General features: G+C 39.0%; 1 protein-coding gene across 1 annotated transcript in view; it reads left to right on the top strand.

Moving 5' to 3' along the window:
- The first annotated feature begins 285 nt into the window (after window positions 1-285).
- The window catches only part of GALNT2 (polypeptide N-acetylgalactosaminyltransferase 2), an 89,006-nt gene continuing 61,464 nt past the window's right edge, over window positions 286-27,827 (top strand). Inside the window, exon 1 of the mRNA XM_059468722.1 lies at window positions 286-473. Within this exon, the coding sequence (XP_059324705.1) occupies window positions 351-473 (123 nt within the window). The 5' untranslated portion in view covers window positions 286-350. The remainder of the gene's footprint in view (window positions 474-27,827) is intronic.

The following is a 27,827-nucleotide window of genomic DNA, read 5'->3' as shown; positions in this document are numbered from 1 at the left end:
AGCGCCCGCGGAGACCCGCGGCCGGCGGGGGGAACCCGAGGGTGCCCGGCGGCGGGAGGGGCGGGCGGGGCCGGTCCGGGCCGTGCCGGTACCCGCCCTGCGGGGGGCGCGCAGCCCCCGGCCCGCGGGCGCGGCGGAGGCGGCGGCCCGGCGTGCTGCAACCATGGCGACGGCGGCGGAGCCGGCCCGCCCCCCGCGGGGCCGGGCGGCGCGGGATTGGTCGGGGGGCGGGCGCTCGCCCTCTGCCCCCTGACCCTGCGCGGCGGCGGCGGCGGCGGCGGCAGCAGGAGCGGAGGCGGCGGCTGCAGGCGGCCGTTTCCTGGTGGCCTGGCGGCGGCGCGGGAGGGAGGATGCGGCGCAGGTCTCGGCTGCTGCTCTGCTTCGCCTTCCTCTGGGTGCTGGGCATCGCCTACTACATGTACTCGGGCGGCAGCGCCGCGCTGGCCGGCGGCGGCGGAGGCGGCAGGAGGAAGGTGAGAGCTCAGCCCGGGGAAGGTGCGCCCGCTCCGTGCCCCGGCGGCGGGGCGGCGCGGGCCGGGCGGGGGGCAGCGCTGCGCGGCCGCGGGGCTGGGAGCAGGGGCGGCGGCCGGGGTGATCTCTTCGCCGCCGCTCCCTTGCAGGCGGCGTGAAACTGCCCCGGGCTGCTCCTTCCTCCTTCCCGCCCGCCCTTCTCCAGCCCGCTTCCCGGAGGCAGATGGCTTCTTTGTGGACTTCAGACCGATCTCAGCCCCGTCGCGTCCCTCCTTATCCAACTGCAGCCGGCCACGTCCCGGGGCGGGGGAAGTTGGTGCGGGAAGGGAGGCTGGGGAGGGCCAGGGCTGCGCTCCGGGGCGGGGGGGCCCCGCCTGGCCCCGCTCCGCTCTCGGCATTCCCCGTCTGCCCCTCTCGGCATTCCCCGTCTCCCCCTTTCAGCCTTGCGCGTGTGCCCCTTTCAGCATTCCCCGCCGGTACCGGAGTCCTTCGGGCTCCTGTTCCCACCTAGAGAGCACGCGAGGATCCGAGCTGCTAATGCATTCTCCCTTTGGATGCAAAGCACTTTCATTTCCCTTTAGCTCTGTGTCTGAAGGGTACCGTTTTCCGACCGGTTTTGTAAAATTCCAGGAAATTGCCGGATTTGTCATGTTTTGTGTCTGCGGCGTGGAAGGTCTGTCTCTTCCTTCTTACAGCAGCTCACGTTACAAGTGTTACTAATGTTCAAGAAGTTCCCTGCGGACAATACATGAGTAATTTTTCAGTGTTCTGGCCATCAGGTTATTAAAGAGATTTTCCAAGGTGTTGTAGTAATTCATCGATCGGGAGCACAGCTGGAAGTTAAGCCCCTCACAGTTCACGTTTGTGTCGATCAGAACGGGTTTTTGTGGCATGATGTGGACACAGTTGCCACTTCCCACTATCTCTGCTTAGAAAAATTCAGTGCTTTTTGTTTTGTGGTGTTTTGCCTGCAATAAAGATTAGGGATATCAAGAGCTTTTAGAAACTGCTGTTTAAGCCTTCTATTTTGAAATAGGAAAGGTGTAAAGCATCTCATAATTCTGTAATTTTTTACAGAAAACTCAGAGCAGGGCAAGAGGGCAATTGAATGAAGTACACTATACTTGAACGGTGTTGTTTGCTAATGAATTGCTGCTTCCTGTTAAATGAAAAGTAGTGTTCTGTAGGTCTAGCTGGTATATAAAAAGAGGAATATTTTTATGTTTCTTTGATACAGTTTGGTTCATCACTGTATGTATTCCCTGTAAAAAAATGCTGATGACTTGTTCCTGTGTCAGGTTGTGGAAGCAAATACTTGGATGGCTACTTATGTGAGCAAGGGTTTAGAGAATGAGTCACTGCTTGCTGATAATTGCCTCTCTGTCCTGCTTTTTATTCTCTCTGTGCCTTAGGAATGTGTTCAACTGCGACTTTTGATGTAATATATTAAAGTAAGTGTAAGTATCTATTGCCACATACAAGCTCCTGGTCCTTCAAAGTAGATACAATAGCAGAAATAGATCAAGCATGTGATAGGAGGTAAGGCAGTAGCCTAAAGCCTTTCTTGAAGAACCACCAGAGTGTATTTAGAAAGTAAAAGCAATCTTACACTGCTGCTGTATAATGGGATAAAGAAAAGCTATCAAGGCAAATGTATCTGCAGATAGGGAAATATATTTTTAACTCTTATGGTGTGTTACATTTGGAGTTTCCAGACAGATTTACAATTCTGTTCAATTAACTTTTACTGCTGGGGAAGCTGCAGTGTGGGGGTAGTGATTTGCCCAAGGTCACCTAGAAGACTTGGTGAGAATAAAATAGGAAAGAAGCCAGTATTTCTGAGTGAGAGTCTGGTGTTTAATCTGCTAGAACCTGTTGCTGTTTATTATTGATATTAGTAGCAGTTTTTATTATGTTTTTAAGAGATCAATGAACCTGTTACTTGCTTCGGTAGCATAATTTGGTGTCATTCTGCACAAAATTTAGTAAACCTTACTGGTCTGGGTAATTGGGAAAGTTTAGTAAGGAACAATTTCAAGAAAATTAGACATTTTGTAGACCTCAGCTGAAGCCCACTGCTGTGTTTAAAAATATGGAAGTTTAAAGTAGGGCCATGGTAAGGAAGAAAGTAGGTACTGTGACCACAAGAAACAAGTGGGAAAATTAACTATTATATGTGGATTGGTGATTTAGGATTCTATTTTCTGTCAGTGAAGCATAAAATTTAATCCTAGGCTTCAGCGTAGGTTAGCAAATGTAAGTAGAGGAAGATGTGTGTAGTGTAATAGCTTTTGAATCAGAATAAAAGGCTTATTAACTTAGTGTCAGACACTGGTGTAAAGCAAAAAACACAGACTGTCTTAAACTTAGGAGCAGAAACCCTGCTGTAGTAAATTTCTTGATGTATATGACTTCATATAGTCCTTTTGACTTGCCCACTATTTCAATATAATGGAAACAGAGTTGCTTATAGGAGAACACAATTTTTAATAAATTGTAGTCTCTGCTGTTTTCAGTCTATAAATTTACAGAAACCAGGAGGGAATAGTTCTTCATTTGTCTAAGTAATTTGCATGTTAATTACAGATCTGGTTGTACAAACAGAATGTGTTTTTCCATAAGGATTATATTTTTCTTTTTTTTTTTTTTCATGCACAGACCTAATGTGTTATTCAGACATACTGGACTTGTTTGATATGGCACCCAGTCCTGTGATGTATTGAACAGCACCAATTCTCTTTCTCTTCAGTAGAGTTGAAGGTGTTTGCCCTCTGCCAGGATTGCACCTGAGTAAGAGAAGAGAGTGATTTTTTTTTTTTTAATTTGCTTTTCTTATTAGAGTAGTGTCAGAGTTAATCTGAGCTCCTGTTTATTTTGGTTCTTCATTTACAGCCTTTGTTATAAGACCTGTGAAGCTGTTTGGATGTTGCAGGGTGTGGTACAGCCTTGATAAAGTCTTTGGTCCCTCTCAGCAGTGGTGCAATCCACAGCTCTGTGTGCAGTATTTGGCCTGGTAGGCTCTGAGCAGGCATGAAGGAGTCTAAAGCACATGATGTCTCACTGGTAAATGTGTAAATAATAATAACCTAAAAAAAAAAAGGATACAATGCTTCTCATTCTGGACCTAGGCATAAAGACTGTAGTAAAAAGAAGTGATGTATTCCACATCTGGAATTTTGTGTGTGACAACTTTTTTTTTTTTTTTTTTTAATATCTACTTAAAAAGAAGAAAAGGGTAGAATCAAAGCCTCTCATTCAGGATGTACTTGAAGGGGGAAGAAATATTTTGGGTTTTTTTTCCCCTTTTTCCCTCTGGTGAATCTCCAATCAAAATTTCTGTGAACATGAGAGAGCCATGTTCAGTTGACTCCTTTCCAGCTGGATCACTGAGTTATAGATTGGAAAGAGTGAGTCTGATTCACATGTCTAAAGGTTAGAGAAATGGTTCCCATACAGAGGCTGTGACAGAGAAGAGAGCAAGTTGAAAGCCTGGCAATTGTGAGACTGAAAAAAAATGTGGTCTACTTTTATGTTCACTAAATGTGTTTTATATTAAAAAGCCTTTGGAGTGGAGACTGGAAGTTCCCTTCTTTTCATGGGTGAATTTCCTAACCCAGAGCAAAAGCAGTTCATGCTCTCTTAGACTTGCATAAAAATGCAGCAGCTTCTGCAAGATGGTTAGAAAGCCAAAGCCATCCTGATGTGATCCCCTCCTAAGACTGGTGTGAATTTGTATATTTGTCACACAGATTTTAAGTTGCTGAACCACTAAGCTCTTGCACAATAGAGTGATTGGATTGAAATCAAAAAGAAATTAAAAAACCCAGTACAACAAAACCCCACACCAAAACCCGCCAAAAACTGCAGCTGATTTCTAAAGAACTTGCTCTTCTAGGCATTAAGAAAGTAGCTCCATATAATTGAGCCCTTCAGGCTGGACAGAGGAAGGTTTGCATCTAGTTGAAAGTGCCGAATGCTTTGCTGCTGCCAAGAGAGAACTCCTCAGAGGCATCCCCAGGAGGAGATCTGTGGGCAGAATGGGGATTTACTGGTGAAAGCTGAGGCATCCAGAGTGGCCTGCAAGGTTAAGCCACAGCTGAACCAAGGTTCGTAGCCTTCTGGATTTAGGTGCCAGAGTGCTGACAAGCTTTTGCATTTGTTGCCATGTAAAGAATCTCAGTTGTTTTTAAGTGGAACATCTGTCATCTTCCCCCCTGTGTAGAGGAGAAAAGCAATATTTCGGTAAGGAGTGATGGATCGCTTTCACAGGTAGTTCCTACATTTAGAAACATTCTTCCTTTTCATCAGCTCCACCCCATTGAAAACCAAAGCCCCAAACTGCCTTGAACTAGAAGGCTGTTACTCTCTTGGCTCCCCAGATTTACTGGGTGTAATGGAATGAACTGGAGAAATCTAATTTAGGGCTAGTTGAGCCACAAGGAGGCAGGCTTTTCCTGTGGAACTGGTTATCCTGTACATAGTGCTAGTTTTCCCTTCTCTTCCCTTTTGTTCGTTTTGCTTTTTTTCGTTATTATGGAGCAGACTTTAAAGAGGTGACTATACTGGAGCTCGCTGAGGTGAAATAAATGAAGGTAAAGGGTGATGCTTCATACTGAGTATGTGATTGAGACATTTTTAATCAATCACTGGGTAAAGCAGGGGAAAAGAAGCAAGCCCTGTAAGTTCTTGTTCTGTATGGATAAAACTTTAAAATAACTCCTTTCAGCATACACAAAGTTTTCTTTTCCTTTTTGGTTTTTGTTTTGGGACCCCTCTACTATTTCAGTTACTGGTAAAGGAGGCTTTTATTGACATGTTCATAATACAGTCTTCCTCTCTTAATGCATAAACTACAGATTTAGTGTACCTAAGTGCTTTTTTGATGGTTTAGGTAAGGAGGAAAGGGTATGTTGACTTAAGTTCATTAATCTGTTTATGTGCAACTTGAGTGTTTCTCTTGAGGTATGTGAAACAAAGGGGTTAAACTTCAACTCTGTTGGTTTCTTGCATCACAGGAAGGCATTACTTGATTTAATTTCTAAATATTGTTTACTTTGCTGCATCATTTTTAATGTAACTTTAGTCCCTTATGTGTTGTGACATTGAATGTGATTTCTGATACCTTGATCTTGAGACAAGTGAAGATATCAGAGGTTAAAAAAGTCAAATTGTCATATGTCCTTTTCTGTATCATTCACTTCCTAGAAGGAGCAAGGAGATAGAAAATGATGTTCCTCTCTATAACAGGTAACAGTTTCTGCTAATAGATCTTTCTTTTATATGATTCTGTAATAAATGGGAAAGAGATTAAATGCTCAGGCACTTCAATAATAAATCTGTCCTCTCAATAGAATGTAAATGTCATACATGTATATTTTCTTAATCTAACATATGTCAATTGACTAAATTACTGTCTTGGCAATTCAGCTACTTATTTTTATGGATTACTTCATAAAACTTAACTTTGGGTACAATGAAAAGGTGGTCTGATACAAATTCTGTGCAGTCTCTTTAGGTCTGTAGCTGTATTCTCTTTTCCTCCCTTTTTTAAATGCGTCATTGAGGGAGTTTTTTTGTTTGTTGACATTGAGAAATTAATTCTTTGCTTAGAAGACTTGTGTTGTCCCCTGCAACCTGCTAGGTTAGAAACTGATGAGTGATACAGAGGCTGTGGCTCTTGGATTACTGTTAGCTGCTTGTTTCATAAATGCAGAAGTAGAGCAGGGCCGTAGATAGAAGGGGTTGGAGAAACGAGAATGACTTCTTTGGTACTTTCGTACCAAATTGGGGTAGTTAACCACCTTTCCCTGTTGTTTTTCCCTTTCATGTGGATATTGTAGTAGTTTGCTGAGTCCTGTGTTAGTCCATTGCTGCTGTGGTTTGCTGCTTTCTGGAATCTCTGGTACAAAGGTTGTAAGCTGTAGTGATGGCCTTTGACAGATAGGTAGTCCACTAACTAATTGTGCATGTGCCTTACCTGTTTTTGTCCCATCAGTCTTGTGATTTGAGGTGTATTGCAAATAAACGCCAGTAAATTTTTCCATGTGTTCTAGGCACTTCCAAAGATACAACATAAAAAGTGGTGGAATGGCACCTTTTTTCTAATTTAGAAAAGGCACAATATGACTTCATGTGTAGTGAAAAAAAATTGCGAGATTCATGTCAATGATGCTGCCTCACTTATTCTTTACACCAGCCTAGAATAAAAATATAAACTGTGTAAACAAATCTTAGCAAACTTAATTCTTAGTCTTCAAAATTACACGAGCATTCTGCAATTTTTCCTTGGAAATCCTGGGTTTTTTTCCTCTTTTGACTTGCCTGTCCTTTTCAGTTTTTCAATGTGACTTGTTATCTTAGTGTTTGTGTATAACTGGTACTGTTTGGTTAAAATGATGGCATGTCAGATGAGAGAAGTGTTATTGTCTGCTGGAAAGCTGCTTGCAATGGTACTCTACTACAGAATAGAAGAGACACCTTTGTCATGGAGCTGGGAGTCCCAACAGAGTGACCCTTGTTGCATGCCTAGAAGCTGTTTAAAACAATTCTACCAGGCAGCCTAGAAAATGGGTTTACTTGGCTTTTGGTAGCTACATATAATTTATACATAATTTAATATACAGTACTTTTGGTTAAGTTTAATCAGTTTGAAAGGAAAACATCAGAATACAGTTGGTCCTGTGAATAGAAACTGCTCAAATTAAGTCAGTGCAAATGATTTGTTTTAAGTTGATTTGGTCCACTTTTAAGTAACTTTTGGTTACTTTTCTTAAATGATCTACTCTTGACAGTGGTTAAGCTATAGTGGTACAAAGCAATATATAGCCAGGTGGTGTACAAACATTTTTGACTCCCTGCCCAACAGTAACATTGTAACTAAATGTGATTTTTATTAGGACTTAGGAGAAGATGTGTATTGCGAATATGTTGGCAATGCCATGTGTTGGCAAATCATTTGAATTCTAAAAATGAATCTGCAGGAAGCAGTGAGGCATTTGCAATTTTTTCAGGGATATGGGGCTGAATGTCATTGCCCGAATATATCAGGATATTGTGGAAGTGGAATATCAGTGTGGGTGTTACAGAAGGAAATGCTAAGCAGGTTGTTAAAATTACATATTGCCATCATGTAATGCAAAGTGGTGGTATCTTAAGCTATATACATTTTAAAACCTGGGTGCAGTCTTTAATGCTGTTTGTTTTGGATTAAGTAAGGTGCCCTCTTCTCTTCTGCCTTTCCCTTTCATTTAAGCTTTCAAAGGAATAAGGGATGGATTGAGGAGGGAAATGAGGAAAAAAAGTTAGGTGTCCACATCAAAATGTTTGGTTTGTGTGTTTGGGATTTTCAAGATACGGCATAAGAGAATCTTGCTAACACTAGAAGTGAAACCATTTCATGTTCCCTCTAAGTCCATAAAGTTCCTCCACAGGAATCTTCATACAGGGGACCTTTTCTGATAAGTGGAATGAAGATATTTGAATGTCTGATGTTTTTTCCTTTTCCTCCGTTTCTTGGAGAATGAATTTTTTTGTGTGCCTGTATCTTACTGACATACCCAGAGGACGTGTTTAGCTGTCATTCACTTAAGTGTTCACTTGCCATGTGTTCTTACCATGAATTAAGCAGACCTGCTATTTATTGTGTCACATGAAGTCATTAATGATCAAGAAAGTTAAAAAACATCAGTGTGTGTTTTCTTTTCTATGAACTGAATCCCCTGTTGGAATGTAGCATATTTTAAATTTATATTTTGCTTATAGATAGGATTTTTTTTATTGTTTGTTTGTGTGTTTTTCTTGGATCTGTCACATTGAATGTTAAAAGCTGTTTTTCTTCTGCAAAATCAAGGTAACTTGTTAATATGATTGGCTTCCAGTGTAGCCTGCTAAAAATACTATCGAGACTATTTTTTTCCTTGTTTACTTTTCATGTGTCTAAACTGTTTAATTTTTCCTACTATCCCTGTTTTATACACTGGTTTTGTTAATTGCTCAGGGTACCTGTATTGTCATTTAAACAAGTTAAAATATGGAAGTTCAAATAGCTCCATCAACTGACAGGAGCGCATTTGTGTAAAGGGACTGTGCAGACAGATGTTGGTTTTGAGCTTTGCTTATGAAATTCAAATGGGAAAAGAACAGGATAGTAAAAGAACAGCAAGTTTGAATTTTAGGGCATTCCATATATCTCCAAAATTGCTATGTAGTGCACATCAAAGGCAATAATTTGGATTTCTCTTCTTTGTAGCTGTGGTCTTGTATGGAAAAAAGAACCTATTGAAAAGGTTGCAAGTTCAGTTGTTAATAACTTTTCTGAAGCTGTAAAATTGTAATAAAACCTGGGCACTTTATTAAGGGAAGCAGAGAATAACTAGAGATTCTGCTGAGTTCAAGCGTTATCAAAGTGCAATGGACCTCCTGTACTGAGTAACAGATCTGCTCAACAAAAGGACTTTGGCCAAGGAAAGTCTGTGCAAAGAATTGGCACCCAGCTAACGCTATTGTGCATGAATTCTCCTAGAGCTATGACTTGATGGCCAGAAAATGTTTTCTCCTTGTGTTAAGTTCCAAATGTTTAGCCACCCTGGAGATATGAGCACAGCTGAAATTTGTTACTAAAATGAATTTTCTCTATCTGGCCTGGTTTACAGATGCTCAATAAATATACAAGTGTGTGTATATAATGGATATATGCTTCGCTGATGTGAAGGTTTTTGAGTTGCTTGATTTTTCTTCTTTTATTTGAAATGGAAAAGTCTGTTCACTCAAGTACACTTTGACTCTTTTGGGACCTTAGTAAGGAAAAGGAAAGTTTTGTCCTCATAAAGTAGTTCATTTGGTAGCAAACTCCTCCCGGCTAATGGTGGACCAGCCTAGATTCTTAGAGGTTACATTGTTCAAATATTGGGAAACGCCCCTGTGGCAAAACTGCTGCTGTGGTATGTGTGCCTACCAAGAGCGTGGGGGTGATGGAATTGCAGTATCTCTCTGCTGGAGTGTGTCAGTGTGTCACAAAATTAGGTCTGCACTTGTTGTCCAGACAGTGTAATAAGCTCTTGTTATGGGTGGTGGTGTGGCTCCTGCTCCAGTGGAATGCCAAAGTCCTTCTGGTTGCTGTGGCACACCATCCATCATCTGCAGCCTTGGCATTTTCTGAGTGGAGCAAATAGGGGCTGGTATTTAATCCTCTGACTTGTGCTCTTACAGCACAATGTGTGTTGTGCTGTAAGAAATGCGTGTAAATGTCTTAGTCATTTCAGTGGCTGCTGAACAGCCACTGAAATGAAGATGTGCTATGTCATTTAGCCTCCACAAACATAAAACTGGCTGTTCCATCATGTGGAATAGTTACAACACATATACGCTATGTTAGTGACTACTGTTTAAAGTTTTAGCTCAGGAAATGTTCTTTTTTTGTCCCACTGACACAGTGTATGCCTTTCTTTCAGTGTACTCTGAAAGTGCTATGGGTGAACAGTAATTATAGCAAGTCCTGTAAGGACTTGGTGAGAAAATTGGAGTTTGATTCCTAAAAGTGCAGAGAGTCATTCTTAAAACCTCTTGAACTGATAGATGTCTATTAAAGTCAATGTCCCCACCACATAGGCTAACCTGTGTGTTTCTGTTAATAAGTGTGGATTAAGAATTTACAGGTCTTGACAATTACATTGAAAGGCATTTGGAGCCTGAAATAAGTATTTAAATGAAAAGTAGAGGGCAGTGGGCTTGCAAACATCAGCACACTTTTACATTCTTACCTTCATGCTTAACGTTCAAAAACTGATGGAGAGACTTGACGTATTTGTACTGCAAGAAGTAGTCTGAAGGCCCTTTTTTGAGGAAACTTCTTTCCCATAGAGATATAAGTGCAAGTGTTGTTTAACCTGGTAGATTCCTAGTGAAAAGATTGAACTGAGTGACAGGTTGTTGATACCACCCCTGAGTTATAACAAGACTTAGAAATATGTTAGGGCAAAATGTACACTGATCAGAAAATTTAAAAAACCCACATTTTGAAATACTTCTCTGCAATGGCTATCAGATTTCTGAAAGGCTTGATAAGAATGCAGTATGTCTTGTTAAGGTACAATTTCTCAGTTATTCCCAATACTTCATGAATATTCTCTAGTAAAAATAAGCAAGAGATTGATTTTGATGTTCATGTTAGCTTAGACCTAAAATATCTGTCTTTATACAAAGCAAAAGCTATTTGCTTAAAAATCCATTTCTGTTACCTACTGAGATAACTAATGCCTCTTGCATCCTGGGAACAATAGTGAGAAAATCAAGGTGCATCAAGGTGTTAAAATCAGCCTGCAGTCATTTAATGTTGTCCCTCATGTACGTGCAATTCTAAGAGCCAGAAACTTGGGCAAAACCTGATTTTATACACATGGATTTTCATGGTGTGTGACTTTTCCAAAAAATTTTCTTTTGTTTTCATTATTCCCTCGTGGTTGCAGATGTTTCAGATTTGGTCTTTGTTTTTTTCTTTTAGTTAAGCATGTAGAAAATATTTTGACAGTTTCAGAGTGCATTTGCTAGGTTGTTTCTGTATAAGTAATCCTTTTCTTGGTAAACTTGGATGTTGTAAAAATTGCTCAACTGTATGGGAAAGAGTGGTGAAAGGATACCACCACTTGCTCAGGACACTTCTGAATGTTGTGTTCTAGTGCTGTTTAGAGTCCTGGTTCTGTTGTGCTAAAGATTGAATGGTCTTAACCAATGTCTTAATAACCTTAAGGTTATTTCTACACCATGAACTTAGAAAAGGGTTTATTCCCACACTCAGGATTTAGATACCTGAGTGTGAATGTTTGCTGTGGTCATATGGTAGAAATTCTCATGTGGTTCTCTCTTGCTGTGGCCTTCTGCTCAAAACCAGACTTGTTTTGTACTCAGCAAACTTTATTAGATAATTGGCTTTTATTGATTAAGTCTCAGTGACTGAATGGATTTCAAGAAGTTACAATGTCCCAAGTTATATGTCATATGGAAAAGGTAGCTCAAGCTTTTCAGTCTTCAGCACTGAGGTACGATGGGACCTCGTGCTTCTTGCTGAGCTTACTGGAGTACGGATCTGGAGCTGGTACAGTAGTCAGGCTATGCAGGGAACCATGTCTAGTGTCTGATCTTAGTGTGGTTGATGCTGACCACTTCTGAAACCCTCAGTTCACACATGTTCAGTTTGGTTTAGAATTGTGATATTGTAATGTTTATTTGTAAGAGCAGCTTACAGCTCAGGGGCAGGCAACAGTTCGGAAATGTCACAGTATTTGTTCAAATTAATTGTGATTGTGGCTGTCATCTCATGATGTTGTTATCTCAGTTTCTGAGATAAGTTTCCAGTGTAGAGGTATGGAAGAAAATTGATGTAAAGACTGATTGCTTTCTCAATTGTGCTTTGAAGATTTTTTTTTTTTAAGAGAACTTTTACTTGAATGATTTGGTAAAATCTTGTAGAGACATTAAAAACTATGTTAAGAAGTGTTGGTTTTAGTACACTCAGTCTGTGATGAAAGGCAGTTAGTAATGTTGAATAAGCAAGGTGTTGGCTGCTGGTGGGTGTAGGTACTTGATAGTTTTTGAAGACATTGTGTTCTTTTAAAAAAGATGTGACTGGTAGAGCTTAGAGCCCCGCTGTGCTTAAGAAGACAATTATAAAATATTCCACAGAAACACTGACATTATCTGAGTTTAAGACTCTAATCACTTGTTTATGTATGCAAAACAAATGTCTGTAGCTGGCTTTGATTATTAATACTTTTTTTGTTTGAATCTTTATATACCATCTTATTTTGAGTTTATTGCTAGCTATATATTTATGTAGGTTATCCCCTTAGCTATGACTTAGCTGTGTCCTTTCCTCTTCTAGTGTCATAATGTGTTGTCAGAACCTCATGGCACATGGTGTGTGTTTTCTTTTAAAGCATAATTAGTTTAGACAGGTTTTTAGGTTGAGATTCTATTTTATTATACAAATGAAGATAGATGTAGAACTTATTTTGGCAAAATGTGTGTGTGACTTTTGTTCTCAGTGTTTAAGTTTTTTTTCGTATAAAACTAAAGACAGTGGCCTTCTTGTTGATACTGATAATTTGTTTGCTGCTGTTTCTCTTACAATAGTGAGCATATTTCTCATAGAGTATTCTTGCTTGGTTTATGAACTTTGCAGTAATGCAGCTTGATATCAAGTGAGTTGAAGATCTTTGTCTGCATTTGTGTTCTGTAGGCTAAAGTAATGCACTCCCTATCCTGGAGGAAGGTGATAGAGGGGGAGCATTAAATGATCAATCTGGAAAATGTGATTTCACATAAGCATCTTATTAGAATAATTAAAAAGCTTTTTGTGATCAGCTAGGGCTCGTAAATATCAAATTTCTAGCACTGAATTCTTTTGTCAGCTGGAGGAAGAAGAGTCTCCAATGGGAGAGTTTTTTTGGAAGTATGTCAGTTGCTGTTCTGGCAACTGCATGATGTTTTCATTTAGACTGTTCTCATGCTCTTACTGGCAGTAGGCTATAGCAGCTGGGATGGCAGCATGTTTGCTTTCTTGCGACATGGTTTAGGCTTCTTTTTCTGGCTTATCAGTTTAAGACAATAATTGTGTAGTAATTTTTTCCTCCTGTATTTGAATGGCTTTTTGCCATTATACAAACAGTGACGAAAATGGCAGTGAAGTGATAGGAAGTGCTAGTGCTGGCTTTCCTTCTGGCTTTGGAAGTCAGAGTTGTTGCTGCATGCCTGAATGCTATTATTTGCCTCAGTACAATGATCAAGCACTTGATTCTTTTCTTCCACAGACTATGCTGTGTTGGAAGGGAGAAAACAAAGCTTTCCCAGGTCTGCCAGTGAACAGCAGTGCTTTCCAGTTACTGCAGTGATATTAGAATGGATAGAGCTACTGCTGAGATGGGAATTGTTCCAATTGTACTCTTTGAATAGAAGCAAAACATGGTAGGGGCTACATTCCTCCTGCTTCTTTGAGTGCCAACGTGCATAAATCTGTGGTCTTCATGTCTGTGTTAACCTAGAGATTAATTCCCTCAATACTTAAAGCTGGTATAGCCTGTCTCACATGCAGCACTGTGTAGTTCAACTGTTAACTTAATGCTGTGTGGTTTTTCTGGAAGTGCAGCTCTAGCTCTTATGCCCATTCAAATAAGAGAGGTGACTTTAACATTCCCTGCCCTCTTACTCCCTTGAGAACTGAATATGTGCAGCAGAAATTGTATTGGTTCTATACTCCCAGTTTCTGTGCTGTGCTCCTGGGTTTGTATTTCAATCTCTAGCAGCTTTGCTCTTCATATCATAGTTGAAAATTAAGTGCTGTGTAAATAAATTGCTTGGTCTTTTTCCATGCGAGAATGGAAAACTACTGAAACTGACATGGCCTATTCCTGCCATGCAATAAAGAATATAGTGTAAGAAGTATTCTTGGGAAATCTACCGTCTAACCAAAGCTTAAAAAGACAGTTGGATGGACCCTTGATTGTTTTTCACTCATTAGAACTCTTGTGGTCTTAGATTTAAGAATTAAATGATTGCATCCTGGTAGAATATGAAAAGAAACTTCAATATTTCAGTAAGTAACTTAAGCTAGGAAGTGGCTGCTTCTATTTTTGATGCCCAAACCCGGTGTTTCTGTGAAGGAAGAAGGGCTGCAGGAATCTAGTAATTTTAATAGTATCTGGCACACACTGACATTTTACTTGTGTTCTGCAACAGAAAAGGGAGAGATAATTATACAGGCTGCTACTTTGTTTTAATGGCTTAGTAGCTGTTGTACATAATTTTCATCAGTTGCCAGCGATGCATCCTGTGTAGAGAAGGAAGTAATGTGTTGAAGATAAGCTGCAGGTCATAAAAAAAAAAGGTATTTTAAAGATGTGTAGCCTTTTACTTTGTTTTTGTCTATCTCAGAAAATCATCGCAAGCCCTAAGAAAGCAAATGTGTTTTTACTAATCTTACTGTTAGTATAAAACCATGCCTGTATTGTCTGTACTCTGCATGAAAGTCAAATCCAGTTGAACTGAAGAAAATCTGGGGAGAATACCATGCTGCAGAGTTTTTTTGATGTTCATTTGTACTAATGGTAGCAATATATAATTTTAATTATTCTATTAAATTCTCTTAGCTTTGACTTTTACAAAATGATAAATAGTCTCTGTGCTAAGAATAGCAAAGCAGTTTCTGACTGAGCTGTTCAGTATACCTATTTACCAAGTTTGCTTGAAGGCAAAAGCAGTTATTTTCTATTCAGAACAAACATGAGTGGAAAGCTGTTCTCTTCACGTTTGTTTGGTTATTTGGGCTCTTGTATCCCTCTGCTTGACCATTCTGTCACTTCTTGACAACACAACTGATTGATTTCTTTTTCAGTCACATTTGGATTTTAATGATGACAATTGGGTTTTCTCAGACAGTCAGCTGCCTTCAGATTTGCATTAGCAGAGAAGGAGGCTTCTAGAAATGGAAATTATATCTGTCATGGTACTATGGTGTCTTTTTTTCTCCGCTCTGAAGAATGGCATTTATAGAGAGAAATGAAATACGTTGTGTATGAGTGCACAAATCTAAGTTAAGATACAATAGTCACAGTGTAATGATCCTAGGACACCAGGTCATTTTGATTGTACCCACTTTTGAGGGATACATTTCCAAGGAATTTTCAAATCACAGTAATCTGTAAAAATCTGGGTTTTGTGTCGCCACTAATGATGTTACAAAGACTGTTTGAAATACTCTTCTGGGTGGGAGAACTCACAACTGGCAAAATTAAGGTATTGAAAAATCTCTTAAGAGAAGATTCTGTTTACTATAACCATCACTGTGACTCCAGCTATTGAAATACTGGATTTAGGTTATGTCCCTTTTTTGCATTGATGGCTCTTAGAGAACTCACAGTAACTTTTGGCTAGCAGCGCATCGGATTCTGGAGTATGGATTGCCTGTGGCCTCCACTGCATTCAGTGTCTTTGTGTGGTACAAACCAGTTGGCCCTGAACTTGTGTTTCAGTCTTCCTTTCTGCTTGGGCCATCACTGCTGCTAGTCATAGGCACTGGCTCTAGCAGTGTCAGTGCCTTTCTTAATGCTGCACTTCAGCTTATTTCCGAAGAGATCAGAAGGAGTTCTGAAGAATTATCTACAATTATGAAAGGGAAGTTAAATTGACAGTGTAGTTTTTATGCTGGGGTTGGGTACCTACAAATTTTAACTTGTTTGCTATTTTTGCAATGTGGTTTTTCAAACTCTACTTCAGTGGTATGCTTGGACTGTTGAGAGAAGCTGTTTATTTCACAACAATGTTGATCTGCCAAGGCTCTATTTTGCAGCTGCCATTAGAGATGCACTAATTCTGAATGTGCTGCATGTTCAGCATCCCTCTCTGTCCATCTTTGTTTCCTAAATCAAAACCTGTCTTGTCATGTTATTGTAAAAAAAGTTGGAATGTAGATTTCTACTATTGCAACAAGAAATAACAGGCCCCGTTTTTCCAAAATATTTTTACCATTTGATGTAAGCATGTTATTTTACTTTATAAACTGTCTGCTTGAGTGAAAGTGGAAAGTATTATGTCTTATAAATAAAGGCTAATTTAATCTGCTTGTGATATTTTTGCCATTGTACTGTTTACAATTTAAGACTTCCTAGATAAGCTGGAGCTTGTTTCTTTTTGGGATTAGCAAAATATCTCATTGCTTTTTTTAAATCACCATTTACTCTGGGCTACAGTTTGAAGCAAAAGTGCTGTTGGAGCCTTCAATTCTCTACATAAGGCTGCAGACCAACACCTTGTTTTCTTCATCTTGGGTTGTTAGACAGTTGTAGTTGAACATGTGTTCCAAAACAGAAATGTTGACCTGAAATGTCACAAGAATAAGGACTTTGTAATAATTTCATCTGTAAAGAACTGAGGAAGTAGAAGAAAATCCATGTATACAGGTCATTTGTGTTTTATTTTTGTCTGTTGGAGGAAATGCACTGTTACTGAACTATTTCATGGCATAATACCACGACCATATGGTCATGATTAATGCATAAGTGGACTTAATTAAAAATGTGACAGTCCTTTCTTTTTTTTCCCCTCTTTTTCCTCTCCTCAATGTGCAGTGCGAACTAAGAGGAATGAAATTTTAATATACACTATTCTTTTCCTTGACAGTTAAAGAGAGTGATAACCTTTGGGAGATCAAGTAGCTCGTGGTAGCTCTTGATGGAGCATGTTGTTCTGTATAAAAAAGTCTTTCTTCTGCAGAGACTGAACAGCATCTTCCACATACAGTTGTCACTATAAACAAATTTCGGTGTGTAGGCAAATGCTTGAAATTCAAGTAGGGTTTAGTTGGCTTTCTTTGAGTCATTATACAGAAGTTGTACAGAGGCTACCAAACTTAAAATTAATGTTTATTTTCAACATGATACTGAAAAACATTCAGTATTCAGTTTTTCAAGTGTTTTTCAACACTAATAATCAAGTGTTCAGATGATTAGTTTGTTCCTGTACCGAGCTGCATCATCGGATCTGCTTTAGGGAGGGAGCTTTGATTAGGTTTATAAAGGTTGCTGAGAAGGTTTTCCTCCTGTGCTGATTGGCTTTCTTTGTGTCAGGTAATCGTGTTGTTCCTTTTGTTTTCTCCCTTCCTCCTGATATTAGACTGCTCCAACTAAATACATGTGTAGTTCCTGTTGTAGTTCCCTTTCTGGTCTGTTGATGTTTTTGGCCCCTAGTGCAGACAAGTACCCTCTGAGGAGGGAGTTATAAAAACTTTGTAATAAAACAAGAATAATTTTGACCCCCCCCTCTTGTGAATCCTCAAATCATTGTGAGAGGGGGTAGTTCCGAAACAAAGGAAAATAACAAGACTATTTTCCTGCTGGTGAGAAGGTGTGACACAATGCTATGTTGATGGTGACCAGAACCTGAGGAATATAGTGGTCTTAAAACCCCCCCAATTATTCTGTGTGAGAATGTGTGTTGGGTGCTAGAAGGCTGGAAGGCAGCGCTTCAGTTTGCTGCATCAGGCAATTTGATGTTTCAAACTGATCTTGGGTAGGAATTTTTTTCAAAGATTTTGAATGAAGGTTAACTTAAAGATGGCTTCACAAGGACATTTTGAGAAAGAGTTTCTGCCAGATCTGGGTTTATTTTCGTTGTGAGTTTTCTTTTTCCAAAGAAATCTGCTGCAGCAGCAGTCTTGGAGTCTGTGAGTTTGTGTGGCATGGCATATCTCCAGAGGCTTGGGGGTTTGTTTTTGAAGAGTGGTGATGTAGCGACTTCCTTATTTTAGTTGCATTCAAAATCAACCATCTTTGTTCTGCACATTCTAAGGTATTTGTTCCATGAAATAGATATAACCCTCTATATTTTTCTTTGAAAATTCTCTTGCCTTGGTGACATTGTCAGTTGCTTGGCTTGGAGGACTGGCTTTCAAACCCTTGATGAGTTTGTATTTAGTGAGAGGGATATAAAAATTAACATTTCTGCTTTTCACATCTGATATTTGCACATATTGATGTGTATTGATGACAAGAGTACAATACATGAGCTGCAGGGAAATACACTGGTGCAGGTGATCAACACATATGTATGGGTAGAAGTTACAGTAATACAGAAATTCCTTGAAATTCAGCCTTTGAAGCTGCATGTCAACAGCTAGATTCAGAAGTTGAAATGTTGTTATAAGTAGTTCAGAGTGGTTTCTGGAATTTAAAATCTGGTTTTAAAATTTTTGGTTGTAAGCTATATATTTTTGTACTTTGGCAAAGCCAATGTAAGTATATTTCTGATACAGGAAAAAAGCAATCTATTCAGTGGCATTTAATTTTTGACAGCAACACACTGGAATTCTTGCCTGCCATTGCTCCCTTTGACCACATGACTGCTCCTAAGGGTTTTTTGTTTCTCTAACCATGTGACTGCTTGTAAGGGCTTTTTTGTCAATATAGTGTGGTTTTCCAATGGAAAGGTTAAATTTTTCATGCAGTTTTTCTTTCCCATTGCCATAATAGTAGTATTGCCATACTCTTGAGTAGCTTGTTTTGTGATCAGAAAGCAAGTCTTATGAAGTACTGCATGGGCACTTACCTGTTGAATGGATGAATAAGTGGTCTCAATTTGTGCAGAAAGCAACTGACATAATTATTTTGTTAAGAGACAGATTTCAAATATGCTTGATTCACTGTAATTGCTGATTGACTAGTTCAGTAATTGGCCACTTCTGTATATTGTGCATCTGGTAGCTTCAGACTTTTGGTGGAATGGTCCTTGCCTTGAAGTTTTGGGAAATGTAGTACTTAATTTTCAAGCGGGCATCAACTCCAAAAGCAGTCATGCTAGAAAATGTTTCAAGACCCAAAGCTTCCTCATTCTGCACAAACTTTCATGGAAGTTGTTCCTAAAGGAGAAAAAGTAGGTTTTCCTTTTCCTGTTTCAGAATTTAATTTCTCAAGAAGAACATGTGTTTAGGGGAATGGAATTCTTGTGTTGAACACAGGTGCTCCTGTATTTAATAAATGAATGGTTTTGATAGTTTTAACTATTGTTATTTTTTCAGAGAATGTGCTTAGAAGAGCTGAGTTGATTGAATTGGTTAATTTTAGACTGATTTTCAGCTATAAATCTTTGTGACCTTTCTTGTGGAGAAGGAGGAACATAAGGAGAAGAGTCTGAAGAGAAGTGTTACTGCATTAAAAAGGAAGTCTGGTGTTCGACTCCTAGGTACTGCACTAATTTTCCCAGTTTCCTAATTTTCTCAGATAACTGTGCAGGACAGAATGTGTTTATACAAGTGCTATGATGATCTCTTCTTAAGGGGTAAGATGCTGTGTGGTTCTATATACCCTTACTAGCACAATAGTATTTAAGGGTATTTTTAAAATCAAAGTAGTAAATTTTAAAATTGAAAAGCCGAATCTGTTAACTAATAGTGAAGGGGTATTTTGGTACTTCTTAAAGTACAATGACTTTCTTGCTAGGTAATCTAGGCTTCCATCTCCTCCCTGCTTTTGGGGTAGGCAGTGTGATAGGTAGCTTCTCATGGTTAATCTGTCTAGTCAGACTCCAAAGAACAAGCCTATGGACAACTTCATAAACGTTGTGGTTCTGTATTATGTTGGAATCTCTGAGTCTAAAAGGCAAGTAGTGAAGAGGAAAGTCTCACAGCCAGGCATGCAAATACCCTTTCTTCTTTGGTTTTGCTGTATTTTACGGTAATAAGTGTAGCCTATAAAAAATATTCAGTTATTTTCTCAGTGCTTACTCTTTGTGAAGACATTTTTTTCTTGTAATGTGATAATTCTTGATTCATGGATCTATGCTAGAATATTGTCAGACTCTGAACTCATAGCTACAAACATCCTAGTGAGTGCCATTGTAAAAGGCCATTGTAGATGGAAGTAAGTAAAAAAAAATTGCTTTGTGCATGTTGGGCTGTGCTGTCTGTGAGATTTTTTGTTAAAAGCACTGTGGGGTGAATTCACAACTACAGTAGAGTGCAAGCCCATGGAATTGCTGCAGCAGAAATAGCTAGTGCCTTGGAAACACAGCAGTGTGTCTGTGTTGCAATGGAAATTAGACCTGCTCTTCCTGCTTGTGAATGACCATGTATTGTCAGCCTTGGCTCTCTGAGGTGAGTAGGATATGCTTTGCTCTTCTCCACCACATTAGGGTGGAGTACAATATGGTTTTGTGCCTGTGGTTACACTGTGAGGAAGATTTTACTCTGGCCATGATAGGACTGCGTTTGTACGACAGTATTGTACAAAAAATACTTTACACCACAAGTTAGAAAGGAGATTCTGGAAGCACCAACAATGCTTGATGGCTGTTCATTTTCAAGTCAAGTGTATGACTATAGCACTTCATTCAGCTGTGCTCAGTGTGGTGGGTTAACTTAACTGGCCACAAGGTGCATACCAAGTTGCTCTGTCACTTCCCATCTTCATGAGGATGGTGAGAAATGAATGAAGAGTTTGTGGGTTCAGGTAAGGACAGGAAGACCACTGAACAATTGCTATCACTGACAAAACAAACTCATCTTAGGGAAATTGATTTATTGCCTGATAACAGATTAGGATAGTGAGAATAGAGAACAAAAACTAAAACCACCTTTTCCTACCCCTCCCTTCTTTTCAGGCTCAAATCTACTCTTGATTCTTCTACCTTCTCCCTTTTATCATGTAACAATACTGTAAAACTCAGTTGTTTTTTAATTTTCTGCTTGTCCAGCTCTTTGAGTAGAAACAAATTACATTACTTAAAACTGTGGAAAGATAGTAAAGCAAGAGAGTAATTGTCAAATCCAGTGCACAGTTCATAGGCACATTTATGTTGTAGTAAAATGCACCAACTTGTCTTAAACATGGCTGGGAAAAAGGGACTTCTGTATCATTAGGAGCATGACCATGGACCTCTAACGACTTGATACTATCTGCAGGAAAAATGTATGAGCACACATGGTAAAACCTCTTGGTTATCACTGCTGTTTCATTCAGCAGTTGGAGCAGTGTGTGTGTGTAAAATCTAAACAGATGTGTTCACCCTCTCATTTTGAGGAAATAGAAGTGCATCATGTAGCACCATTGATATAAAACAGTTACTAGTCTTGGTAGAGGTCCAATAAATGTGTGAGGCCTTTCATGTAATCAGTGGGTTATTAGACAACATGCTAGAAAAGTGGGCATGTGTTCTCGGACTCGCTGTTAAAGTTTGGTTGCCTTTCAATATGTGTCACTAATCCCTAGGTGGTTTTCTAAGTTTTGTGCCAGTAACCTTTATTTTGGGTTGATAAAGTCTGGTAAGGCAGTACATCATCTGGAAGCAAAGCAGAAGTGATAAGGAAACAATTTTCTGTTTACCTTGTGAATGTCAGTCTAACTTAAAGCAGTTAAACTCAGGTGTGAGTCTGGGCTCCTGCAGGAGGCCTGTTTTAAGCATTTTATTAACTTTAATTGGTTTCTGTGATCTCAATTACTGTGTATCAATACTTAGCAGCAGATAATTTACTGGGAAGTACTGCTGAGTACTTTGCTAGAGAATTTGCTCTAGACTCAGCTGTTCTGCAGCCCATAAAGCAAAGAGGTAGGAAAACAGAATTGGGAAAGGGAGCACAAAAGAAGCTGAAAATAACCCCAAAACAAAACAGTAAAGGTTGAGGAAGAGCAGAAGAGGAAAATATGTAAGGATGCATACCAAAGTCTACGAACACAGCACAGTAGGAATAGTTGCTCTGCATTAGGAGAAAAGAGTTGGCAGAGCACAGGGAGTGGGCACTGTAGAGCTGGAGGAGCAGATGCGTCTTAGCAAAAAGAGGGTAGATCATAGAATGAATTTAAGCACATTATTTTTGATCTTGTGCCTTTAAAGTGACAGTGGGTAGACCAAACACCTGTTCTTTATCATCACTTTTTAGGAAATGTAAATAAGTCGAAATGTTAATTCACTTCTAAAGCTTCACCTTAGCTTACTTCTAAAATATTTGCTGGTGTGTTTGTTCCCTTTGGCTTGCTGAATTTCTATTGTAAATGCAGCTGGTGTGAGCCACATCTATTACCTCATTGTTAACGTTTTCAATGAGCTGTAATCTGCTTACTGAATGCTTGATTACATAGAATCACAGCATTATTTAGGTTGGAAAAGACCTTTAAGATCATCAAGTTGAACCCTTTACATACCACTGCCAAGTCTGCCAGTAAACTGTGCCCTGAGCGCTACAACTCCTTATCTTTAAATACCTCAATGACTAACAAATTCCCTCAGTGTAGCCCTTGTGTGTTGGCTCTGATGTTTTTTTTTTTTTGCATTTGTTTGTTTTTTCATCAGCCATCAGGGCATACAGGAGTATAACCCTGACAAATTTACAAATGGAGAAAGAAGCATGTCCTACTTTATTTCGTGTTTGTGTCTTCAGAAAGTCCTAGTGCTAAATTTTATGAAATTACAACCCTGAGATTTCTATAAGGTAGTGCCAGTATTAGCCTGCACAACTTGAAGTTATAATTTTTCTAATCGTTCTTGATTACATCTTCATTTCTTGCATCCCAGGGATAATTAAGTGTTGACTGATTGTAGTGCTTTAGATTTTTGCTGACAAAAGCCTGCTTTAGAAGGTGCAAATTCCTGTTCCGGTTATAGTTGTCTTCTTCCAGCCTATATTTTAAGACACAAAAATATCACTTGAAGGCTGTCTAAGTAAAAGTGAAAACAATCTGAATCACAGTGATTGGCCTCCTCGAACTTCAGGAGCTGTAGAATTAGCTGACTTGAAATGGTGAGACTTGCTGGGCACATCTACCTGTGCAGTGGTTCTTATACCTGCCAGCCACTTCTACAGTTCTTTTGCTGGAGTCTGGAATAGTAAAGAGTTGTGTTTTCTGTTGGGTTTTACTAACTGAATTCAGGTGATAGAAAGTTCAGTTATGTTTCAGAAAGCACCATACAAAGCTTAAATGTGGAGCATCTGTAAATGAGATCTCCAGTTGTCAGTTAGCAAGATAATTACATTGCAATTGCATTACATTCATTGTAGAAAGCAACTATCTATGGGAATTGCAGGAAATTGAAAGATATCTGGAAACGCTAGCCATACATCTAGAAGAGGATGAAATTCTGGTGATGCTCTTCAGCCTTTTAGAGTGTAAGACTTGTGTTTTGGTGTGCCAACTGGAACAACTGGCTGTATATCTGAATTCAACCCCTAAAGTAGAAGGTAAGAATGTATACTACTCTTGTCAGTATACTTCTGTGATGTTCTATTTGTCAACTTGGGATGGATTTTCAAGAATTAAGGTATGAATTGCTGAAGATGCACCTCTAGTTCTCCTAACTCCAAGAAGGTTTTATAAAGATTCAATGATCAGTATTTTATGTGCAGTACAGTGAGTTACCATACTAGAATCTTTTTAAGAAGTACAAACGCAATATCCCATAGCTTTCTGTAACAATTTCTTTAAAAGTATCACGTATAGCCTTGAAGATTTAAAATACTTCTTCACTTACTGTGAATATATAGGGTTGTAATTTTAGATAAGGCAAAATATTCTTGGCACTTCTTGTGATAATACTTCTTTAGTTGACTGAGAAAATAGAGAGATTATAGTGATTTCATGGCAGAGTGACCACAGAAAAATTATTCCTAGTACTGAAGCAGACCTTGGTTCTGGCTTTTTGGTTTTGCTATAAAGCACACTCACAAGCAATTGTGAAAATAAAACTTTACTTATCTAGCCTGCTTGGTGTGTAGGGGAGTATTGATTGTTCTTGAAATTGATTTAGAGATGCAACTTGCTGTGTGTCTCTGTGATGACTATATAAAATCTGTGGGCCTGTTCTACATGTGGTGGTTTTTTTAGTGTTTCATTATAAAGAGCCTCCTGACTGTGCAATTGGTATTGCTGTGTGTGCTGCCCAGGAAACAGGCACTGCCAGTGTGCCCTCTGAAGCTTTTCTACAACCCTCACAGCCCTGTGCAACTTCTAATGGCCCTGTGTTAGATGTGGAAAACATCTGGCTGGGAGGATGAATATGTCTCATGTTCCTTAATGGCTTTCTTTTGAAATATCTATAATTTTTTTTTTTTGCAATGTACTTGGCAGGTTGGTTTCACACGAGAGGCTGTATCTTGTTTCTGCAGTTCCAGAACTGCACTTCTTTGTCATCAGTGAACAATCAGTAGAGCTAGTCATGTACAGATATGCCACTTTCTCAGAATGATTTTGATGATTAAAATGCAATTTGTCAGTGAAGTCAAATGTGTGTTTTCCCCTCCGCACTAGTCTCCCTTGAATGATGAGTTTTGAAACTTGACTGTCAATTAAAACAAGAGTTGAAGCCTGATAGTCTGGGTGGAACATGCAGCTGAGGTATTTTGGATGGGACCTCTGATGTTGGTGATTTCTGACAGGAAGGTTACAGTTGGTGAAGTGTATTTCAATTTCTTTACATTATTACTCCAACCATTTCCATTTGGGTTTCTTGTCTTCCATATCTGATCTCCTTAGCCACTTTATCCATTCAGCTCTGTTCTTTTACTGCAGGCAAAAAGTCCGGTAAAAAGATACAGAGCACTCTTCCCTTGATGGGTAGGTTGTGTTGCATAGCACACTGGGTGTACAGGCATCTGTGTTCAGTTTCCTGATCACTCCCTTCCCAGCTCCAGTGAGTTTCACAGTTCTTAATGTTTTTGAAAAGCCTCTTAGTAATCACAATGCTAAACAAAGGTTTAGTGGTTCTGATCCTGGACTGTGGTTCTGGGAAGAAAGAGGTTTTATTGTTACCTTCTGCCTGCTGGGGCTAACAGAAGGCTTCCCAGGCAGTACAGTTTCTCTAGCCTCTGGTAGCAGGTGTAGCATTCATCTAAGCTTCAAATCTCTCTGAACAGGGAAGTAAAGGTTTTCTTCAGGGTGCTGCAAAAAGGTCACTAATCTAAAACTGTCACTTGTTTTTATTGCTGTTTTTCATAGCTTATGCGATTTCTCAGATAAGTAATAATGGCATCCTTCAAATAATTAAGTTTATATTTCTGTAGTGTTTGAGAAGGTTTTGAACAAGAATATTGGGACTGCAACAGGGATGCTTCACTGTAAATTTGCTTTGTATTGACTCCTGAAAAACTGTCTTTAGGGGAGAATTAATGTCATGTCTGACAGTCATGAGAGAAGTTGAAAAACATCTTGGCTCTGCCTTCATTTGATGTGATACTTGTGTTTCCAGTGGTTTGCTGCTGTCTTAGAAAGCTGAGAGGAGATACCGTCTGATCTGGACAGTATCCCTAGCTGAAAATTACTCTAAAATAGAGATATACTTATCTGTTTAAGTGCATGGTGCTATGGGCTTCTTCTGTACCTTCTAAATTTCTTTGAAGACCAATATCTGTAGGAAATAAATTTCTAGAGTGATTGGAATTTCTTTGATAATAATAGAGGGAAAAAAATGGTCAACAGTGCAAATATGAAAAATGAGCAGAAATTGAAACTTTTTTCTTTGTGTGATTGTTGTTTTGGCTAAAATTCAAGTTTTTGAATCTTTTGTGTGTCCTTCTTAGTTTGTGTGAATACTTGAAAATAGACACAAACTATATGCCAAAAGATTAAATATCAAAATGCTAATTCTCCTAATACTTGGTCTTCCTTGTGTTGGTTCCCTATGTTGTAGCCCTTTCATACTTTACTTCCCACAGATTTTATGCAGTTCTTTGTAATCACAGCTTGGTGTAAACATACTTTTTTTTTAAACCAGCATGGATGCCAGTTCCATGATTCTCTAAAGTTAGGGGCATTTTTAAGGTTATTAGCTGCAAAATTATGGGTTTGAAAGTGAATTTGGACGTGCTGAATAATGGAAGATGTGACTTCTAATGGACATCATATTATCTGGATGGAAAAAAAAAGCTTTTCAAAAATTGAATCTGTGAGAAACATGAGTGTATTCCTACTGTGTAAGTAGTGTTCCAGGCTAAGCAGACCCTGGATATTCAACACAGAGCTTGACAGTTCAAGTTATCAGAGAAAAAGATGCACACAGGCTATCAGTTCAGTGAGGGGAGAAATTACTTCTTCCTTTACAGTTGAGTGAAGAAAAATGTTTCCTTTTCCTTAATGTGAAGGTGCTCTATTTTAAATAGTTTACTTCACCTTTGCCTTCTACTAAAGTGTGACAATTAATAGTTGATGCTCTTTCATAAATCTGAGACTAAAAGAATTTGATGTTATACTCTTAGTTCTCTCATTTAAAAACAAAATTTAGGAAAAAAACTTTGAAGGCACAGAGCACTCTTGCAACCAGTCCTTTTTGGGTTGAATTTTAAAAGATTTTCACTCAAGCAAGGTTTCACTTGTAAAAAGCATTGTGTCTCATTTCTTGCTGTTCTTCTATTGCAAGTTGTTGGGTTAAGGATATCTTTTGGAGTTTGTATCTTCTGCAGCTGTGAAGTCTGCAGTGGTGTGGATTTGTGGCTATGAAAACATTTGTTCAGAGCATGGCTGATCAATTAAGACAGGGCCTCCTTAGTTTAAACAGGAAGGAGCATGGTTGCTTGTGAAGACTCAGGGGTCAAGTGTAAAATGTTTCTCTGGGAATTCTAGTTAGCTTCTTGCAAAAATGCTTCTTGAAATGCATGTAGAGAGGGAAATTTCACTTGCAACTTTCTTCACTTGTGCCTACAAGAGAAAAAATGTTGTATTTCAGGAGCTTATTTTTGCTCTGTACTGAAACCTATGGCAAGGATTTTAATACTCCAGTGGCTCTTGAGAGGTTTTTTTGTAGAAGCATGGTAATGATACATTTAAGGTATTTTGTACCTTTTTAGATACTGAATGCTTTAAATGTGTTTCTGGAGTTAAAACAGTGTATGAAACTGCTTAGCATTCCTGGGCTGGAGATGTGTGTCTCACTTCAGTGTGCATGCTTATAAGTATTCATGGTTAATTTTTACAGTATTTTTACTGAGATTCTCCCTTCCAAGAATCTGTGGTATTGTCTGATTTTCTTCTATTCTTCTGTTCCTTGTAGTCATGAGGATTTTGAATTATTCTGAAGACACCACAGAGAGATCAGATTTTCCCCAAAGCATCTCTGCAGAACTGAAAGTTATTAGAAATGTCATATTACTAATCTCCAATATTGCTTTAGCAATTAGGTGGCTCTTAAGCGCTCAAAATCCCTTTACCAATTAATGATGACAGACTTTTAACTACATGCATCTCTAAAATGAGTTTTATGTGAAAGATCTGCTTTTACATGATAAATGTAAATCCAATCCACTGGCAGAGGAGGGTTTGAAATGCCTTTACGTAAGTTTTGTCTTAAAAGTTATATCAAATAGGTCTAATAGATGATGTACTTGAGAAATTTTTCTTTTTTTTTTCCTCCCTCTTCCTGTTAAGGTATCTTTTTTGGTATTGATGAAGAAAATTCATTGTGTGTGTGTTTTTTTTTTTGTTTGTGCGTGTTTGTGTAATGATAAACCAAAGTTTGTTTGCTATTTTTTCCCCTCCCTTCCCCTGTCCCAATTATTATCAGTATCAGTTTATTGTTTTAAAGTGGAAGAATTGTTATAGCTCTGCCTTTATGGCTGCCTCCTTCATGAGTGACATCTCTTCCTCAATAGCCCAGCTGTAGGACATTTCTTAAGCTTTATTACTTGTCATTTTTATAAAAGCCCTCTACCTTAATATTTTTCCATGATAAAGTAAGCCAGATAATAATTTTTTTAGATTTTACTGAAGCTTCTTCACTGAATCGCAGTCAAAGAAAGTTTGATTGAGGCTCAGTTTTGTACAGGTAAACTGTTGGTGGGGAGGAAAGGAAGGTAGAGGTTTAGGGAGGATTGCTTTTGTATGATGATAAGATTGCTT

This window comes from Ammospiza nelsoni, chromosome 3, assembly GCF_027579445.1.
Source record: "Ammospiza nelsoni isolate bAmmNel1 chromosome 3, bAmmNel1.pri, whole genome shotgun sequence".
Classification (NCBI taxonomy): Eukaryota; Metazoa; Chordata; class Aves; order Passeriformes; family Passerellidae; genus Ammospiza; species Ammospiza nelsoni.
This window is presented reverse-complemented; position numbering and strand designations above follow the sequence as displayed.